This window comes from Ammospiza nelsoni, chromosome 4, assembly GCF_027579445.1.
Source record: "Ammospiza nelsoni isolate bAmmNel1 chromosome 4, bAmmNel1.pri, whole genome shotgun sequence".
NCBI lineage: Eukaryota > Metazoa > Chordata > Aves > Passeriformes > Passerellidae > Ammospiza > Ammospiza nelsoni.
In genome coordinates this window covers 73,058,394-73,076,895 of record NC_080636.1, presented here as the reverse complement: position 1 = coordinate 73,076,895, position 18,502 = coordinate 73,058,394, and the positions used below count along the sequence as shown (strand labels likewise).

The window sequence follows — 18,502 nt, the reverse complement described above, 5'->3', positions numbered from 1 at the left end:
CCTAAAATCTAAAAAATGTAATTTCCTCACACAATTCTTCATTTGCATAAAAGACACAAAGTAATGAGGTAGGCCATTTACTCACTAGCATCACATTCAGCAATAAATACAGGGTCCTACATTTGAAAAAGCAGTGGGGTGGAGGTAAAATGCAGGTCCATCTGAGTCCTGAAGAAAACAAGCCTGTGGTTTTCAAATGCAAGTTCCTGTGTTGAGGGGTCCAGCAGGCACATTTTTGTTCCACAAAAAATAAATTTATAAAGCACAGCTTGCATAATTCTCTAGGGATTTGTTAAAGAAAGATCAGAAGCAATGATGTGATCACACTGTACACTAAGGATGTACATAAAATAACTCAAAAAACTAAAATGGCAGTGGGTGTCAGAAAAACACGGGTTCAACTAATCTTAAAAGGTCCAAAAAAGCCCCATGCACACTTCCCTAGATGCGTGTTTAAACTGCATTCTTTATTTTTAAACCTCTTGAAGAATGGAATATACATTATAACTTTGTAAGTCAATCCCCTCATGTTTTTAGCACTTTGCTTCAGCTTTCCAATAGCTGAGGAGACACCAAGCATTTACAAATACCTTTACTGGAATATTTAATCAAGCCGCTCCCAGTTGTGCATAATTTGCGGCAGTGTGAGCGGAGGCATAAGCCAGCAGGCTGAGAACAAATGAGTGGAATGATGTTCACAGAGAAAAGCTCTGAAAGCTCCTTCTGTTTTTAGGCTAATGCTTCAGTCAAATAAAGCAAAGTATAGCTGCAGCTGCAGGATGGGAGTGGAAGTTGACAAAGCAGAGGATAATGGCCATCTTTGAAATCTGATTAAAGAGGCTGCTTCCACCATGGAGAGTTCAGGCAGGCAGTGCAGATGGATTCAGCAAGGCCCAAGTACCAGTTCCTGCTAAAAACTGAACAGTGCAGGGATTTCAGTTCTGTTCACCTCCTGTAGTCAAATATATTTGTTTTACTTCTTTTTAGAGGGAAGAGAAAGAATATTGAATTTCAACAAGGATACACATAAAGACGTAAAAGCTCCTAAAAAATACATACAGAAAAGGAATCTGAACTACTTCCACATCCCAAGTAATATTTGAGTCATTCTGCATGTCATTAACACCCCACTTTTTGTTAGAAGCCTGATCTCATCTGCACTTCCACTGGATTGTCTGTTTAGACAGTTATACCAGATTGCATGTGAAGCAGTACTAAAATTCAGGTGTGTTCTTGAGTAAACAAAATACTGAAAAGTCGTGTAAGCAACATGTTGAGTAGATGAAGTGGTATTAGAAGTCTGAAGAGCAGCTGATATGACAGTACAAAGTAGATCTTTTAAGGGTTTAAGCCCTTCTGAAATACTTCACTGTTATTTCCTGTGCAACAGATAAACACTTAAGAGTAGATTCCAAAATACTAGACTACTGCCTGTGTGATTAGTGCAACTCAAGCAGCAGATTTTGAGATTCTAGCTTGTGATCAAGCTGCAGCCTGAGAATTCACTCATCCCAAAAGATGCTGATACATTGATCAGATATGTATCCAAGCCCTTCAAAACAAAAACCAGCAGAATTTACATGTTCTGTTTCCATTTTGCACTGCTGCCTCTGTGAGTAGTTTAGCAGATGGCATTGCCGCAAACCATCCTAACAAATAATGCTTCTTCATTAAAGAGATGAAGTGTAAGACTCTGTATCCTACGTGCTTTTATCTCAACTTGTGTTTAAAAGCATATGAAAAGTATAATACATGCATCAAACCAAACCACGTTTATTTCATCAGTCACAAGTGCAAATATAGCAACAAGTCAGATCAGCAAATTACAACACAGAGAAGAATGTAATGTAAATGCTAAGTACACTGACAGACCGACTTCAAGAGAGCAGCAAAAAACAGTGTCTTCAAATAAAAATTTCTACTCTTCTTACTCTTTTGTAATCTAAATTAACATAATAAATCTAGATCAGGAATGTCTCTGACAATTCATGTTTAGCCAGGTATTCTGTTATTAGCAGTTCACATTATCCAGTGTGCAAAAGACCTGTCCAAGCTTCCTAGTAACAGACGTTTTGGTTTTAAGCAATTTTTTCCCAATATTTAAATAATTCAGTGCTGATGCTAGTTAATAACTTCTGCTATTTGATATTATAAATTCAAGAATATATATTTAAAAAAACTAAGACCAACTTCAGTGTACATACATAATTCTACCCAGATCCAAAAATGGGCAACATTATAGATAAAACTGATTTTTTTCTTGTCAAAAAAAAAAGATAGACACAAGTCATCTCTGGTTTTTTCCATCATCTTTAAATCTGTAGTTAAAATATATGCAGTACTTATGTACAAAATAGAAAACATTCCCATTAGAAAGATCCTGCAGTTCAATTAGCTGTTTTCCCCTACCTCTTAGTAGCCAGGGAACAAGATTTATGCTAAACACCCAATCACTATTTTGCTTTACAGAAAAGCAAAAGATGACTTTTACACTGGAAATTTAGTTAGCCTTCTTCTTTGTTAAGCTTTGTTTCTTCTTCTCCTTTTCTTGATAGGCAATGAACTGAGAATCTGTGCCAAAGAGTCTGTCCCACCACGTGAAGGTCGAGGCGTAGTTGCCAATGAAGTTCATGTGGTGGAAATCATGGAACCGGGCCCCGGCGTAGAAAGGCACCAGATGGAGAGGGTTCAGCGGCACGTCGTAGCCACTGCAGGGCAGGGAAAAAGGAACAGCAACAAGGGTAAGAATTTTTCTGAAACATAAACGACAAAATTCTGACATTAACCTGTCATTTTTATGAAAGAAATATATTTTATAGTATTCTTGGGTCCTAAGGTAATCACTGTGATACTGGCTAAACATGAAAACGGGTTCCCTCCACTGCTAGCAAAAATGACTGTAAATTATCCCACAATGGCTTTGGCACTTGTTTTTCAGCTCAGTTTACTAAGCAATACAAAAAAAATTAAGCAGGTAACTTTAAAAAATCACAGTGGCTGCTCTCCTGCTGGCTTAGCAGTTTTCACTTAGAGTGACTTTTGGAAGGAGGAACAACAAGTAACATTAAGTGCAAGCTATGGCCATCAGCACAGCAGCTCATCAGAGAGCATCTCAAATAAACAATCACTGTATGCCTACTCTTATCTTCACCTTACTGCAAGTTCTTCAAATATTTGAAATCCAAATATTTGATTAAAGTAAGATTAAAAGCAGAACAGTGTGCTCTACAGGGATTTCAACTCCTTTGCTTGATAGGGCTGGAAAGCCTCTTACCACCACCTAGTGGGGAGAGTGCAAGGCAATTCATTATAAACCCCTCATGTGGAGAACAAGCTGAAATGATAATTATAATAGGAAATTCATGTTTTTTCTAAATTAATTTATGGTATATCACAACATATACTTTGAGAACTACAAGCAAAACACAACTAAACCTGGAATGCTTTATACCATGAATTTACTGGCAGCTTATGTTCCATTGAAACACCTGATACTCAACTTGCAATAAGACACTATGTGCTTCATAATATATTTACAAATACAAGGTCAAGTGTTAATACTATCATTTCAAAAATAAACTATTAAGGTCCCCTGCCTCTTGAACACAGGAAAGAAAATCTCATTCAAGTATAGATGAACTAAACTAAGCCTACTGGGATTTGCCCTAAGATTTTGGAGCCAAATTTGTCAGTTCTACTACAGTGACAAGAAGACTTGTCCTTTTTATTTACAATAAATAAAAAAAAAAAAAACAAAAGAAATCTAGGCATTTGTTTTAAATAAACAAAAGAAATGTATGCATTTGTTTTAAAGAGAGTCACTGGTCACAGAGCATGAAGTTTCTCTTGAGCAAGAAAACAGCCTGACAAAATATTAAACAGAAAGAACTCTTGGCTGGAATATCACCTTTGGTAATTGATTTTTGCTATTCCAATATGCATAAGATCACTTGCACACCAAACAGCAATAGCCAGACATCATAATCAGGTGCCTAGCTTCTCTAACCCTCTGAGATGCTCTAGCTGATTGTCTACACTTCTCTAATCAGCAAGATCTGCTGCTAACACTGCCTCAGAACAGAAAAGTGTGGTAACTCCCCAGGTAGGCTCATTCTTTGTACGACACAGAAACATATTTTAGTGCAAAATAAAATGTACATCTCAGTGACAGAGACAGGTGAGGTTGATTTAGGGACAAGAGAAAAAACAATTCTTAAGAAGCAATGAGCATCTCACCTGTGTACATCAATGGTTTCCATCAAGCGACAGATCACCCACGCCCACAGAAGAACCACGTGGTTACAGAAAACAACAATTCCAATAAAAAAGCCAGCTCCAAGGATGAGTGTTTCCAAAGGATGTGCATATTCTGCTTGCATTCCAAATGGAGACTAGAAAGAGATAACAGACAGGGAACAGTCACCATTTTCAGTTTCATGTACTCCCAAACCAGAGGCACCATTTTGCAAGGCTCTCCCTTTCCCATTACCCCACAAGACTACAGCAGGACAAATGGAACAATGCTGTGGACCAAGGGAATGGCACGACTGAGCAAGGGCCATAATACACATATTTAGCTCCTCTTTGGAAAAGCAGTATCCCAAGGTCATAAGGATTATCACTCTATTAATGATTCCAAACACTACACTACTAGTTGAAAAATTGAAAACTTTTGTTTAGGCTTACCATCACCCCAGGTCAAAGCATTATTTCAGGAGTATTAAAATATTTGGCAAACTCCTATCAGCTTTGCTATACATCCAGGCTTGGAAGCAGAAGAAAGAAGGAAGCCAAAATATTCTCAGAAGCAAGACTCACTCAGAAATTTCTTATCAAAATAAAAATGAAAAATTCCTCATCTTTGACCACTTTTTAAAATAAATCTGTACCCCTCAAAAGTGATTTTAAGATTGATATAGAACATATATATACACACACACCCCAGTCATTCCTACATTTGGTTTAGCAAAAAAAGACATTCTAAAGAGTTTTCAATCACAGAACACCATACACAGAGAACAGTTTAGAAAATTTTAACCTAAGGCAGAAAGTTATAAATAAGATCATCAGAAAAAAAATAAGTCCACTTTATCTTAAGGGATACTTTAAAAAAAATCTCTTTTTACTGTCAGGAAAAGTTTTTAGTGAAACAGCCATTACAGGCTACAGATCACTTCTGTGAGAACTGCTAACCACTCTCAAGAACAATGGCCAAAAGCTGCTCCAGCTAGAGACCTGAGGGGCTGCCAAGTGCAAGAGGAAGAGAGCAGCTGCTGCTGCAGATGCCTGTACATATGCATGCATCAATCCATACCAGGCTCCTCTATTGCTGGCAGCATGCATAAGGCACCCATGACCCAGCAGCTTGCAGATTCCTTTTGGCACAGCCTAGGTTATACACAGCAGCACAGAAACACACAGCACTGACTCCTGGGCTCCACAGGCAGTGCCTCCTAAACACAGCAGCACCATCTACAGAGCGCAAGCACTGCTGCATCCCACCTGGCTCCAGCCAAGTGTGGTTCATTGCCTGGCACTCAGTGCCAGCTCCAACACCACTAAATACAGAACCACCCAAAATGCATGCTCTTGATATATCTGTGTATTTGAATGGCACAATGGGCTATGCTAATTCCAGAGGCCCTCATCCAGAGCTGTAATCCTTTCCTTGAACCAAGTACACGATGCACACACTGGGGTTGTGCAAGAGCTGCCTGTCTGATCACATTCTGGGCATTCATATGCTCTGGGCAACGGCCCGTGTGGTGGGGAACTGATGAACAACCAAATCCAGACATCTACTGTTTCCCTTCCCCTAGCAATGAGATCTATATGTGCATTTTTAAAAGTCCATTTCACCTTCAAACTTAGCAAGAGTGCGATCTTTTATTTCTCTGAAATGAAATCAAATTACAGGAGGTGTTTTCAGAAACAAAATGGATGACTGCTCTTGACAGAGTGCCCAAGAAAAGGCATCTAACCACACTGTCAAAGGAATGCAAAATTCTCAGGTCTTTCAAATAAGATGCTTAAGTAACTTCTATGAAACATATACTAAAAGCTATTTTTAAAGAAAAAAATCAAGTAATACGTACAACAAACTCATGGTGAACCTTATGGATATACTTGTATATTCTCTTGTGATGCAGCAATCTATGCAGAAAATAGTGCCAGGCATCCTCAATCACTGCACATCCAAAACACTGGCCAACCAGAACATACCTTTAAAAAGCAGAAGATCTATTAGTTATAGAAAATACTAGCAGACATCTGTTTCTTAAAGAGAATACAGTTTATATGCTAATAGTGGTCAGGAATGTTTATACCTATTACTGACTGAATAGCAGTGCACTACTTTTTTAACATAAAAAATACTAAATACTTGGTAAAAAGGCTGTGGTGCTTATCAGCTCATCAGCTGATATGCTGAAGTGAGTTAGCACAAGGTAACTCACTTCAGCCAGTGTTAACTCACAGTTAGTGTAACAAGCTGTCATTTCAATATTACAAATGCAGTCTACAGAGAACAACCACAGAGTGTGCGAGGCCTTGATAAAAAACTTGGAGCTGCATCAGCCATCTACACCAGAGAGCAAACAGCTCTCCAAGAAAGATGACCTTCTGTGATGAAAAACTACTGTTGCTGGGGTGGGGGAGAAGGGGGCACTTATAGCTAATCCAGTTTTGTTCAAAAGTCCATCAGCTCAGTGCAAGAAAAGAACACTGTGAAGGTGGTACGTTCTCCTTTGAGGAACACTCTTCTGCTATGATACAAAACAGGGTGGAAGGCAGAGATACTTAGGAGGAACAAAAAAATTTTAGATAAATAAAACCCCCAGACAGTCGAACATTTAACCCACCCTGCCAGGAATCTTGCTTTGCTTCCATAAACTCACTCCTAATCCCCCTTCTCTCCCAAAGATTAGAACAGCTTGCGGCCATTTAAAAAAACTTGGAAAATTCTAATTAGCTCTTACAGCAGCTAAGCAGCAAATAAAGGATGATTAACAAGCACAGCCTACATTGCCAAAAAATTATTTCCTATTAGAGTTGACAACACTAATTGTTAAATATTCTGCCCCCAGCTGTAGGCAACTCAGCATCACCACACCAGAAAAATCTACATACCATCTCGGCATCTCTTCCCACCCATATGGGATGTTAAAATACTCTGTGAAGTAATAGGTACCACAAATCAGGGGCAGCTGAATGAAGAAGTGATTGAAGAGGAGGGTTTTGAAACACTTCCATTGTTTTTCCCATGTTTCTGGTTTATCCTAAAATGAAGCAAAAAGAATTGATTTTATTACGTGTTTCTGTTGTACACAAGTGAAGTGCTCCAAAAATTCATTTGGAGTCAGTTTAATTTCATCTTGTAAAACAGATGCCTTCCAGTAATACAGATTAACTCAGGCAACACAAATAACACGGGATTACATTCAGTTTTATCAAAATCTCATTTTTCTAGGCTAGTGTTTTAAGATAAGCTGTCTTGTCAGACACCTCCAAACTAACTATTTTTGTTTTTTCAGTGCTTATAGTTAGCAGGAACATTTCATACTCAACAGTTTAACACAATCCAAGTTTTCTTTCCTTCTTCACACCACAGAATCCATTTCCATTGCTAAAATAATACAAAGAGCGGCTGAAGAGACAAGCTTCTGAAGAAATAATTGTCTTGAAAACATTCAGGTTTTGCAGGGAGACATTCAATCAATTAATGCAATAACTTCAGAAGCTGGTGTTATTAATTTCTAATTCAAATTCTAATGAACATGGGGAAACCAATTATCTTTATATACTGGATATGCCTTTGCCTCCAATTAGGAGCATGCAATCCATCCCAGGCTTTCTTCATTGTCAAAATATTTCAAAATCCTTTCAAGAGCATGTGCATGGAGGTACTTTGAAGGAGAGCACCGCCATTAAAAAAAGCACACCATGTAATTATTTCATGCTACTAAGACACACCTATAACACCAGATGCCAGAATTCTATTCACCTTCCCTTGGTGATGTAAGAACTATGTATATGAAATTTTAGTAACAGTAAGACTGACATACCCTTTCCTCTCTATAACACCATGGGGGAAAGCATAACCCTTCCTCAGGAGAAAAAACAACTCCTTTTCTTCCCTAAAATCCACTTCTCTTTCTCTCCTCATACACAGAGTAAATTTACTTTGTTGTTTTCAGGATGTCCAAGTGGCAGATGAAATGGAGCCATATACATTGATGATACTGTGATGATACACAGTGTGATTGCATGCTCTGCCTGACAGGTTCAAAGACAAGTCAGTGTATGCTTCACAACTTTGTCTTACCTGTTGAATTTTGTACTTTTGCATGTATGGTATAAACTGAAAGATAAATCCAGGTACACAGAGCAAAAAGTATGAAACTTCATGAACTAGAAGTGATCCCCAGGTTGCAATCTGGAACTTTGTGTAGTTATCCAGCATGTAATTCCAGGCATTTTTAAATGGTTGCTGCAGGGGATTGTCAGGTAAGAAGGAGTCTATATATTCCACTGCCAGATAAGCAGAGTTCAAGATATTAACACTGTCATTCATGGCCATGGTTCAATCTTAAAGCATCACAATTAAGCTCTTCTGTAGTTGTCTGTAAGTAACCTGCAAATTATGAGAAAAAAACAATAAACAGAAGTTAATCTTCAGAGAAAAAAAAAAAAAAACAACAAAAAACATTACATGACAGTCATTACCTAGTCTTAAAGTAAAAGCTGAGAAAGGACAGGAAAGACAGATTCTCTTCATACAGAACAGCCTGAAAGAACAAACCTTTAGATTGGATTGAGAGGCAAGCCAATTTGAAAGGCAATCAGCTCCTAGGTTTTGAGATTATGTCAAGGGAGCAAAAGGATAAGGAAATATTAATTACTAGCCAAATTTTTATTTCAAGGCTTTTGCAGGATAATTGTATTCTGTACTAAAAGAGCAACGGGAAGGTTCAAAAAATATTTAGTTTTAATTTTTAATTAGTTGTGATCTCTTGATTATCTAGTCCTGTTTTTCTCATGGCTGTGAACCAAAATTCCTGCAAATTACATCAACACTCCAGCTGGCTTGAGGCAACCCACCTTTCCCTCAGTAATGGACTTTTCCTCACAGCTCCCAAAACCACAGAAGCTGCATTTCTGCAGGTGCCCTGACCTCATGCCATTTCCACAGAGTAGGCTCCTTTCTGGTTTGGCTTGGAAGGGACCTTTAAACATCATTTACAGTCCAACCCTCCTGGGATGGGCAGGGACATTTTTCAAGACATCAAATGGCTCAAAGCACCATCCCACCCAGCCTTCAAACACTTCCAGGTATAGGGCATACAGAACTTTTCTGCTCAACCTGTTCCAGTGTCTCAGCACTCTCATTGTAAAAAGTATAATTCTTACGCCAAATCTAAACCTAGCCATTTTTAGTTTAACAACACTGCCCTGTACTTTGTCACTGCAAGCCTTAGCAGAAAGCCCCCTTTATGTACCACAGGATGGTGTCCCTTGAACCTTCTCTTCTCCAGGCTGCACAACCCCAACTCTTGCAGCCTCTCCCCACTGATGATGTGCCCTCTGACCACTTCCAGTGCCCTCCTCTGGACCCCTTTACACTCCATCTTCCACTCTCACACAGGTTGGCAACTCACAGGCCAGAAGACACTGCTCCATCCCCATCTGGTACTCTTAGGCTAAATCCACAGAATCACAAGGTTGGAAGAGACCTTCAAGATCATCAAGTCCAACCCACTCCCCAACACCTCAACTAAACCATGGCACCCAGTGCCACATCCAGTCTTTTTTTAAACACACCCAGGGATGCTGACTCCACCTTCAGGAAGTTGTGGAGAGTGATAAGGTCGCCTCTGAGTCTCCTTTTCTCCAGGCTAAACACCCTCAGCTTCCTCAGTCGTTCCTCAACACGTTTCTCAATCCGACACAAATCAGATAGCTGCAGGTTGAAAAACAGCTCTGAGATCCCATAACCAGGGCCCACCTGTAACCCCTGACCCATCGCCCCCCTAGCAAGCAGAGCACGGCACCAAGTGCCCCATCCAGCCTTTCCTTTAGCACCTCTGGGGAGGGTGACTCCCTCACCTCCCTGGGCAGCCCATTCCAGCGTGTCATTAACTCGCACGCATCAACCAGCATACCAGGCCACTATCCAACAACATCAGTTATCGTTTTCCTTCCTTAGCAACAGCACCGCGATGCTGCCACTTCTTACTGACAGCAAAAGCATCGCAGCAGGCAGCGCACAGCCCGAGCTCCCGGGCGGACGGACGCGTAAAGCAACTTAACCACGGCCGCCACCCCCGAGCACGCCACCGGCCGGGCTGCACCGGGACTCCTCCGTCCGGACACGTACCGGCACACACCACCCACACGGGGCGCGCCGAGGAGAGACGGGATCCCGCGGGGAGCCCGCAGCCCCGCACCCCAAGCCGGACCCCGCCCGCCCCGGCCCCTCACCTGTCGGCGGCAGCGGCGGCGGCTCCGAGTGCGCAACAACACCCGCCGGGCCGCCCGCGCCACCGCGCGCCGCCTATTGGCCGCCGCTGCGGCCCCGCCCCCGCTACCCCATTGGCCGGCGGGCGGCAGCGGCGCAGGGTCAGGCGGGCGGGGGGCGGGGCCGCGGCTGCGGCTCCCGCGCGGCCATTGGCTGGAGGGGTGGAGTGAGGATAGTGAGACTCCGGCGCGTGGCCAATGGGGAGGGAGGACAGCAGGTGACGCGCACGACGCCATAGGGCGGGGCTCGTCCGGGCGCGGCAGCGGCTGTGGGAGCGGCCGCGGGAGCGGCTCCGTGCAGCGGCCGGGACCATGACCGGGACCGGGACCGGGACCCACCGCCTCCCGCCGCGCTCTCCTGCAGGAGCACCGCGGCTGCGGACGGACGCGGTGTCACCCCTGCGGGGGCCTGCGCCCGCTCTCCGTTCCGCGTTAATGAAAAGATGGAAGTGCACAGGCGGCGGTGTTGTCATGGCAGCAGCGGCCCCCGCCGCGTTCCCGGGTTGTGTCATGCGGGTGAGAGCGTGCAATTCGGATACAACATTCCCGGGATGTGTCATGCGAGTGAAGGTGTACAATTCCGATACAGGGTTCCCTGGGTGAAAGTGTACAATTCCGATACAAGGTTCCCTGTGTGAACGTGTACAATTCCATACAAGGTGCCCTGTGTGAACGTGTACAATTCCATACAAGGTGCCCTGTGTGAACGTGTACAATTCCATACAAGGTGCCCGTTCACAGCCCCCGCCTCGCCGCACCGCGCACGGAATTGGGGCACTCCGTGACTCCCAGCCCTGCCGCCTGCAGTGCCACAGCTCGGACGCTCTCAGGGAAGCCAGTGATGGCCATTCCTGCACTCATGGACAACCACAGCTTCCAGAAACTGACCTGCGGCATACAGCGATGTTCACATGACTGGCTCCTAAACCTTAATGACTCCCAGTTAGGTGGCATTCAGACCTTTGAGGCTCCAGCGTCTCCCCGCTCCTTCTCCCCTGCCCCAGTCCCCCAGTTTATTTCACTGATTATTTGGTTTGAGACTTGCATTGAGAAACACAAGTTTTAAGCGACCTGTTGGCATTAGGAAACAATGTACAAACTTTTATTTGAAGAAAATGTCTCAAATATGACAGTAGCTTTGGTCATGTTAAAAGGAGGCCATCCAAGAACAAATAAAAATGTGCTGCTGTATAAGCATGGCCATATACAGTGTATTCAGATATTGGCTAATAGAAGCTGAGATTACACGCATAAATAGGCCTTTGTACCATGCAAGTTCAATGCAATTGCATACATTCACTATAAATTTTCAGTTATTTTCATGCCAAATCACCTTTTGGATAAAAAGGTAAAAAAGAAGTAACATCTAAACGTGACCAAAATTGAACAGGAAAAAAAAAACCTTGTAAGTACAGACAACATTTTTATTAAAAAGATACTGAAATTACACCTGCTCAAGAAGTGTCAAACCGTATCTCTGATCTCCTTCAGCGGGAATTAGTCTTAAGCATTGTTACATATCAAAAAATACATCTCTGTTTTACAACATAGTACTGACATATTCAAAGTACTGTGCCAAATTATAAATAGTAAAATCAGGTTTTGAAGAGTTTCAATAGAGAGCAACTTATGCTCACACAAACATATGCACGTAGTATAGTTACGTAACAAAAGTTTTATAAAAGGAAGCAAATGTACCCCATGCCAGTTTGAATTACTGAGGTGGGATTCAGTACCTACAATGAAGACTGACAGTTCATTTCCTTAAATATATTTATTAGTCTCTGGAAAAAATAAGACAAAAATTTACTTTCACCAGAATACACACCATTCTTCACTCACAATCCATTTCTCAGTCATGACTGACAGAAGCCGGTCCTTAGAAGAGTGTTGGGTTTTTTCTGAAGACCTTGCAATACAAAAATTGGTCTACCAGACTTCAAAAGTTCAATCAGCTTCTGCTCAACTGCAGAATAATCCTACAAATTGCTTCTACCTAGAGTAATCTTCATCATCTGTCATCTGTAATTGTAGACAGTCACATCTTCCACTGTGACTCAAGGTGCAGCTACAAGTAGAGAAGTGCTTAGATACTCAGTCACTTCAAATACACTTGTTGAAGACTGCTTCTAGTGCATAATCAAGTTGAAAATCCTTTTACTGATCATAATGGTTTGTCAATAACTGTAACACCTAGAGGGAGGGAGAGAAAAAGGGATAAGTATTTAGGCAGTATTGTTTTTGAAATCAAGAAAAAAATTAATATGATACATTGCAAATAGCATTTAACTGTGCACCAGCAACAATGCACATATTTTTCCCTAATTTCTCTTTGACACAAAGCTGTCTGAATCAGTGCCAAGTTATGAAAGTTTCTGTGACTAATCAAATTTAATTTTGCTATCAGTGATATACATCCTTAACATTCACTTAAATAACTCATTTGAAAAACTGGAGTTTTTGAAGGAAAAGATTTCTGAAACAGCTCATTTTCTAAATATCAAATCCCAAAGAACTTTGGAATTTGGATTCCCAATTATGTCCCTTAGATTGAGACACATATTTCTTGTTAAAAAAACTGGTCATACCAGAATCATCTTTCTGACTCACCGTGTATGTGCTAAATCATTCTTGATTACACTTTAATCCCTTTTTTTTCCTTGTAGTGAGTAATTATTTGAAGTCATCATTCAAAATATACCATCAGATTCTTCCTACCCATTTTATTATCTTAGATTCTACCTTAGACAAGACTCTGTTTGGATGCTTTGTCAAATGTTATACTTTAAAAAGTGTATTAACAATATCTATATGGCTTACCTGCATAGCTCCTCCCTGTACTCATACAAGATGACACAACTGTCCATTTATCAGTTGTTGGATTATAATACTCCACTGTTGATAAATTACAGGAACCGTCATCTCCTCCAACCACATACAAGAGACCATTTACAGCACAAACACCTGAAAAGGGGCAGGAAACCAGAATGAAAATTAGTAATTGACTTCCACACCCCCCCAAAAGCATGTTTTTTTATGAAAGCAGCAGAAATCCAGGTACATGCCATCCATAATTGACACTGGCACAATTTTAGTCATTGTTGCACATACCTGCATTCCTTCTGCACATGTTCATGTCTGCAACCTGCTTCCAGGTACTGGCAATGGGGTCAAACACTTCCACACTTTTTCTTACCAAAGGACCATCATGACCACCTACTGCATACAATAAATTGTTTAACACACCAACACCTGCAAACATATGAAAATATGCAGAATTAACCAGAGAATTATTTGAACGATACAAAGGAGAAACAACAAATATGTCAGCTAACATAAATCCTCCGTTAAGTCAATGTTGGAAACTATTTCAGAAAACATTTGGGTCAGGATGCATTAAAGCAGAGAGACAGTAACTACAGCAAGACACTGATAAAATGCCTTGCATGCCCATCTACCATATTGCAGCATACAAAGACCAGAGCTGTTCTGCAACAGAAGATTTAGAAAATTTTGGACAAAAAATGACGTGCAGGAAAATGAGGCTTGTTGAAATTTAGGACTAATTAGAAGTGACAGTAAATGAGACAATGTGCTCAGCCAGCATAACAGAAATCTGACAGGATGATAAAGTGTAAGTGAACTTTTAGAAAGTAAAAGCTGTGCAGTACAGAGGATAAAAGCTGAATGGATAGACATTATACAATAGGGATGTTTCCACTGAAGTGTTGGAATACCTTGTAAACAGATGGAACATAATTAAACAGTTAGCAGTGAGTACCTTCTCTGGGATTTGAAGAACACCAAGCTTCTCTGAACCAAGCTTCAGTTATCAAAATATCCAAAAGGATATTAAAGGGTGTCCTTTAATCCTAAGGTCTCCTTTACTTTACAACAAAAGTTTATCAATCTGTGAGCTTAGAATGAAGGCGTGAATAAAGCTAGATCTATCTACTTGCTATTTGGGTTGCACATATTGAAAAGATGGAAATGGGGGAAGCAGAAAGAAAGGCCTGTTTATTTATTACTCCCTTTATAATGCATTATTAGAGCCAAAACAATAAATTTCAGAAATGTAGGGGGTTTTTTTGCATTAAAACTTCTGAGTGATGGACCATAAAGACAACTAAAAAAGCACTTCTATGAAAGTATACCGGGAAATCTCATAAATGCCACATTTAAGACTATGAAACTCAAAGCAGAGATACAGATTTGCAAATATAGCTCATAAAGTATTCCATGGAACCATTTAAAATCTTTTTAAAGGGAAACAACAAATATGAATGCAAAAAATCAGGTAAGTCCCTCAAAGAAAAAAAAAATTGGAAGTAGAAAAGTAGAAAAAAAGAAGAGAACCCCAAGACCTTAATAACGAGCTGAAATATCTTTAAAAACATATCACTAATTTTGTATTTAAGAGCCATTTCTAAATGTGAAGAGAAATGACTCCTGCTGAAATGACTAAATTTTCTTATTAAAGAGACTAATTTTAAGAACTAAAAGAGAGGAAAGAAACATGGAAGCTAATTGGTACTGTAAATCTGAAAAATAGCTTCTTGATAGGACACTCTTTTAAATCATGCTATTTAGGGCTTTACCAGTGATATTCACTACAAGCATTTCCCCATATCCTTCCCAGTTAATTTAATTCCTCTTTTATTACTATTATTTCTAGCTATCATGCCACAGTATAGTATGACAACTTTTCTTTCTCCCACTCTGATCACACTTTATTAGAAAGGAAAGTACAACATTCATCTTTTGTAGAATTAAACATTACAGAAGGAGGGCTAATATTTTCAGTTTAAATATGGGATGTGACATAAATCCCCCCACCCATGCCTTCAGTGGAGTTACTGGCCTTCCTATTCAGTGTGTAGAGCTTTCCCTCTGCCACATTGCCACTTTTTTCTTTCATAGCTCCTTATTTTTAATAATGTCCTCCCTTCCTCCATGGTGCTTCATTTTCCCTTAATCCCACACCCAGTTTCCAGGTCCTACCTTATTTCTTGCTCCTTCCGTCTGTATCCTCTTGTTGCCGTCTTCTGAGTTCTCCTTTCTTTGTTATTTTTCTTTCCTGCCCATTTTTCAGGACCCTGTCTTATATCTCTCAGCCCTCCCAAATGGCCTATATCTGGATCTGAAGTTCCTCCTCCCAATATGTTGCTGGAAACAGATCTGTCCCCGTATTGATCAACTGAGAAGCAGTGGGTACTAAAGAAGAGTAACTGAGGGTTAACCTCTGAAAAGTTGCTTTTGAGTGAAGCTGAAGCAGTAGGAACAGAAGAGATGAGCTTAAGTTCTTTGAGATGACCAGACATCCAAAAGTTGAATACAGGAACAAAATTTTCTTTAGTTAGCCCCCATAACACCATCAGGACTGATTTCCAGTTGAAACAGTTCTGGTGGGTTTGGCTATTTGGCTTCTACAGCCAAGCTCAATCAACAGTCACGATTTTCACATTACCACCCACTCCTCTGCCATGCAAAAATATAATTTTTCCATGTATTTAACAGTGGCTGTTGATTATTTTACTCAATTATATGAAACTGGAATAACTGTCTACATTTCGTTTTCCTCTCCATTTTTTTTTTATCAGTGGACCAGGCAAAAGGCAGAAGAGAGTTGAATAAGCAAACACAGGGACAAGGGAAGAGAGGAGAGGGGCAGGAAGGTCCCAGTAGTTAGTATATTTAAGGAGTTGTAGAAGAAATTAAACATTAAAAAAAAATCTGAAAACATCTGCTATATAAATAGGCTACATGCACAACAACAGTTTGCAAAAACAGATTTATCAAAAAATAAACCCCAAATGCTGAAACAAAATGTGTGCGCAGGCAGACTGCAAAATGAAACTTTGTCACAACCCACCAACACTATTTGTCTTTAAAATTATTCTTGTAAGTTGCCCATTTATATGAATATATTCCTCAAAACTTGCCAATATTAGAAAGGAACATTTTCCAGTACCCTTACTGCAACTCTGTCCAGTTTTTAATCCAGAATTTACTTCCAAGAAGCACAGACTGAGTTACTAGAAGTTTCACAAGGGAACTCTGTTTTCTTGAGGTATATTGTATCATGTTTCCTTCATTATCATCAAAGTTTTAGTTTAGAAATAAAATTGAAATGTGACTTCTAGTAATAAGAGTTATCAGCTTGCTGATCTCGTAAGGATATGATGGAAGTATCACAGACTATGTTAATTTAATAACAAATTTAGTACTTTGATAGATTTAATTTGAAATTATTTGAACTTAATTTATTACATAGGTAAAAACTGTTCAGAGTTAACAAAGAATAATGGAAGGTAAGATGAGAAGTTGGGGTAATTACTAATCATATACTGAGCATACTAGAAGTCCATTCAGATTTATTTGTAGCAGTATCTCTTCCCATTATGAAGCACATTATTGCAATCACCAGTAGATATTTGAAGGGTGTTGCTAAAAACCACCGTTAAGTACTTGGCAAAAAAAGTGACTTAACTACTGAAAAATAAATATAGAAAATAATATCATGGAATTTGACTTGAAAAAGTCCATGGGAACGCATCTAGAGAAATAAAACAACTTCTGCGAGTTGAAAAAACCTGAAATACCAAAAGACAAATAGAGGACAGTGAACAGTAAATGAGATTCAAGTCCATAATATTAATAGATAATGAAAATGCTAAAGTCAATTTGGAGCTGTGGAAGCACCATTTCATTAAACAAAAGTGGAATACCATAGGCACTTTTAAAGATGTCTTTAAAGAGAAATATACACACTCAGAATTGCAAGAAGGAAAAAGGAAATCCACAAAAAAAAAAAAAGAGAAGGGATTTTTAAGATTATACAGAAATAAATGGATATACCTTGGCTAAATAATAAGGAAGGATAACATGTAGTAGGCTGTACATGTACAGGGGATGCAAACACCAGGTGATGAGAAGAATTACTGAAGGTGAAATAAAGGGTACATAAGTGGAAGTAATAGGATGAAACCATTAATACAAACTTAGGAATGAACAAGGACAAAATTTCCTGCAGTGAATCAGAATGCAGAACAAGTCCTCCAAAGAGGTGGAAACCTAGTCACAGTTCACACGTAAAGTCAACCTGGAAACGCTGTTAGAATAATCAGCCCTAACTGGCAAAGAGATCCCTGTAGAAAAGACATTTTTTCATTCTTGCTGTATAGATTTTGATACTTAAGAATTGAGGTGACAGTGATTATTACAATCCACGAATATTAGTCTGTATGTTAAAAACCTTTAGAAGTTGTGAGAAGAGGAGGAATATGAAAGTATGAAAAAACAAAGAGGGATATTTACTCTTAACAGACTGAATCTTACTCAGTGGAACACTTGTGCTGTGCATCTAGAACTAGCACATTCCATTAGATTCAGACTTTAGCTTACCTTTCATGGTTTTAGATACATTTTAAACCCACGAATTTTCATCTTTGCAAGGACAGCTGATGCTTGTCCACTCACCTGCTCCGCTCCGCCTCGTGCTCATTTCTGCGACGTAGCTCCACTCGTTGGAATTGGCATCGTAGCATTCCACTGAACTAAGGCACTGCCGTGACGCTCCATCATAGCCACCAACAGCATACAGCTTCCCTGGGGGGACCAAAGGAGCCTGCCAGCTGCTAATGCACATGCAGAGACTGCCACACCACAAAGAGGAAGGCATTGCTCTCCAATTAGCCACTAATCAGCACCTGTCAATCACTGACTGAGATTCTATACTGTAAACACTTGAGGTTAGCATGCCACAGATCTTGTCGCTTTTAGGATGTAAAAGGCACCCAGTATTTAACAACAACAATACAAGTCAAAAGATTTTAAATTGCCTAGCTGAAATACAAAGGTAAGTCATTAATCAGTCATTGCTCAAAAGCAAGCTATTTCAAGTATGTTTGATACTAGAAGCTCACAAATAGGCTTCCTCGGAATATTGGAAATTTAGTTGAAAATCACTTGCACAGTCTGCATTTTC

The 18,502-nt window shown here is 40.0% G+C and overlaps 2 protein-coding genes across 8 annotated transcripts in view; both read right to left on the bottom strand.

Annotated features, from left to right (window-relative positions):
* Window positions 1–1,757: 1,757 nt before the first annotated feature.
* MSMO1 (methylsterol monooxygenase 1) lies at window positions 1,758–10,562 on the bottom strand. Of its 4 annotated transcripts, none has more exons than XM_059470509.1 (7): window positions 10,480–10,562; window positions 9,820–9,958; window positions 8,324–8,632; window positions 7,129–7,277; window positions 6,096–6,222; window positions 4,237–4,391; window positions 1,758–2,708 (listed from the first exon to the last, which is right to left on the bottom strand). In XM_059470509.1, the coding sequence occupies exons 3-7, from the start codon at window positions 8,576–8,578 to the stop codon at window positions 2,501–2,503; spliced, it is 894 nt and encodes a 297-aa protein (XP_059326492.1). In that variant the 5' UTR covers window positions 8,579–8,632; window positions 9,820–9,958; window positions 10,480–10,562; the 3' UTR covers window positions 1,758–2,500. The 4 variants fall into 4 exon arrangements, with proteins under 4 accessions (XP_059326492.1, XP_059326494.1, XP_059326493.1 ...); XM_059470511.1 differs by having other exon boundaries at window positions 9,839–9,958; window positions 10,480–10,497; XM_059470510.1 differs by lacking the exon at window positions 9,820–9,958 and having other exon boundaries at window positions 10,480–10,546.
* A 1,027-nt stretch (window positions 10,563–11,589) lies between these two features.
* The window catches only part of KLHL2 (kelch like family member 2), a 54,078-nt gene continuing 47,165 nt past the window's right edge, over window positions 11,590–18,502 (bottom strand). For 2 of the 4 annotated variants that reach the window (XM_059469876.1, XM_059469878.1), the window contains 4 exons: window positions 17,995–18,123; window positions 13,627–13,767; window positions 13,336–13,479; window positions 11,590–12,708 (listed from right to left, as the gene is read on the bottom strand). In XM_059469876.1, the coding sequence (XP_059325859.1) occupies window positions 12,680–12,708; window positions 13,336–13,479; window positions 13,627–13,767; window positions 17,995–18,123 (443 nt within the window). In that variant the 3' untranslated portion in view covers window positions 11,590–12,679. Of the gene's footprint in view, window positions 12,709–13,335; window positions 13,480–13,626; window positions 13,768–14,516; window positions 15,730–17,994; window positions 18,124–18,502 lie in introns of those variants that run through there. The other 2 variants (XR_009418278.1, XM_059469877.1) reach the window with 2 other exon arrangements.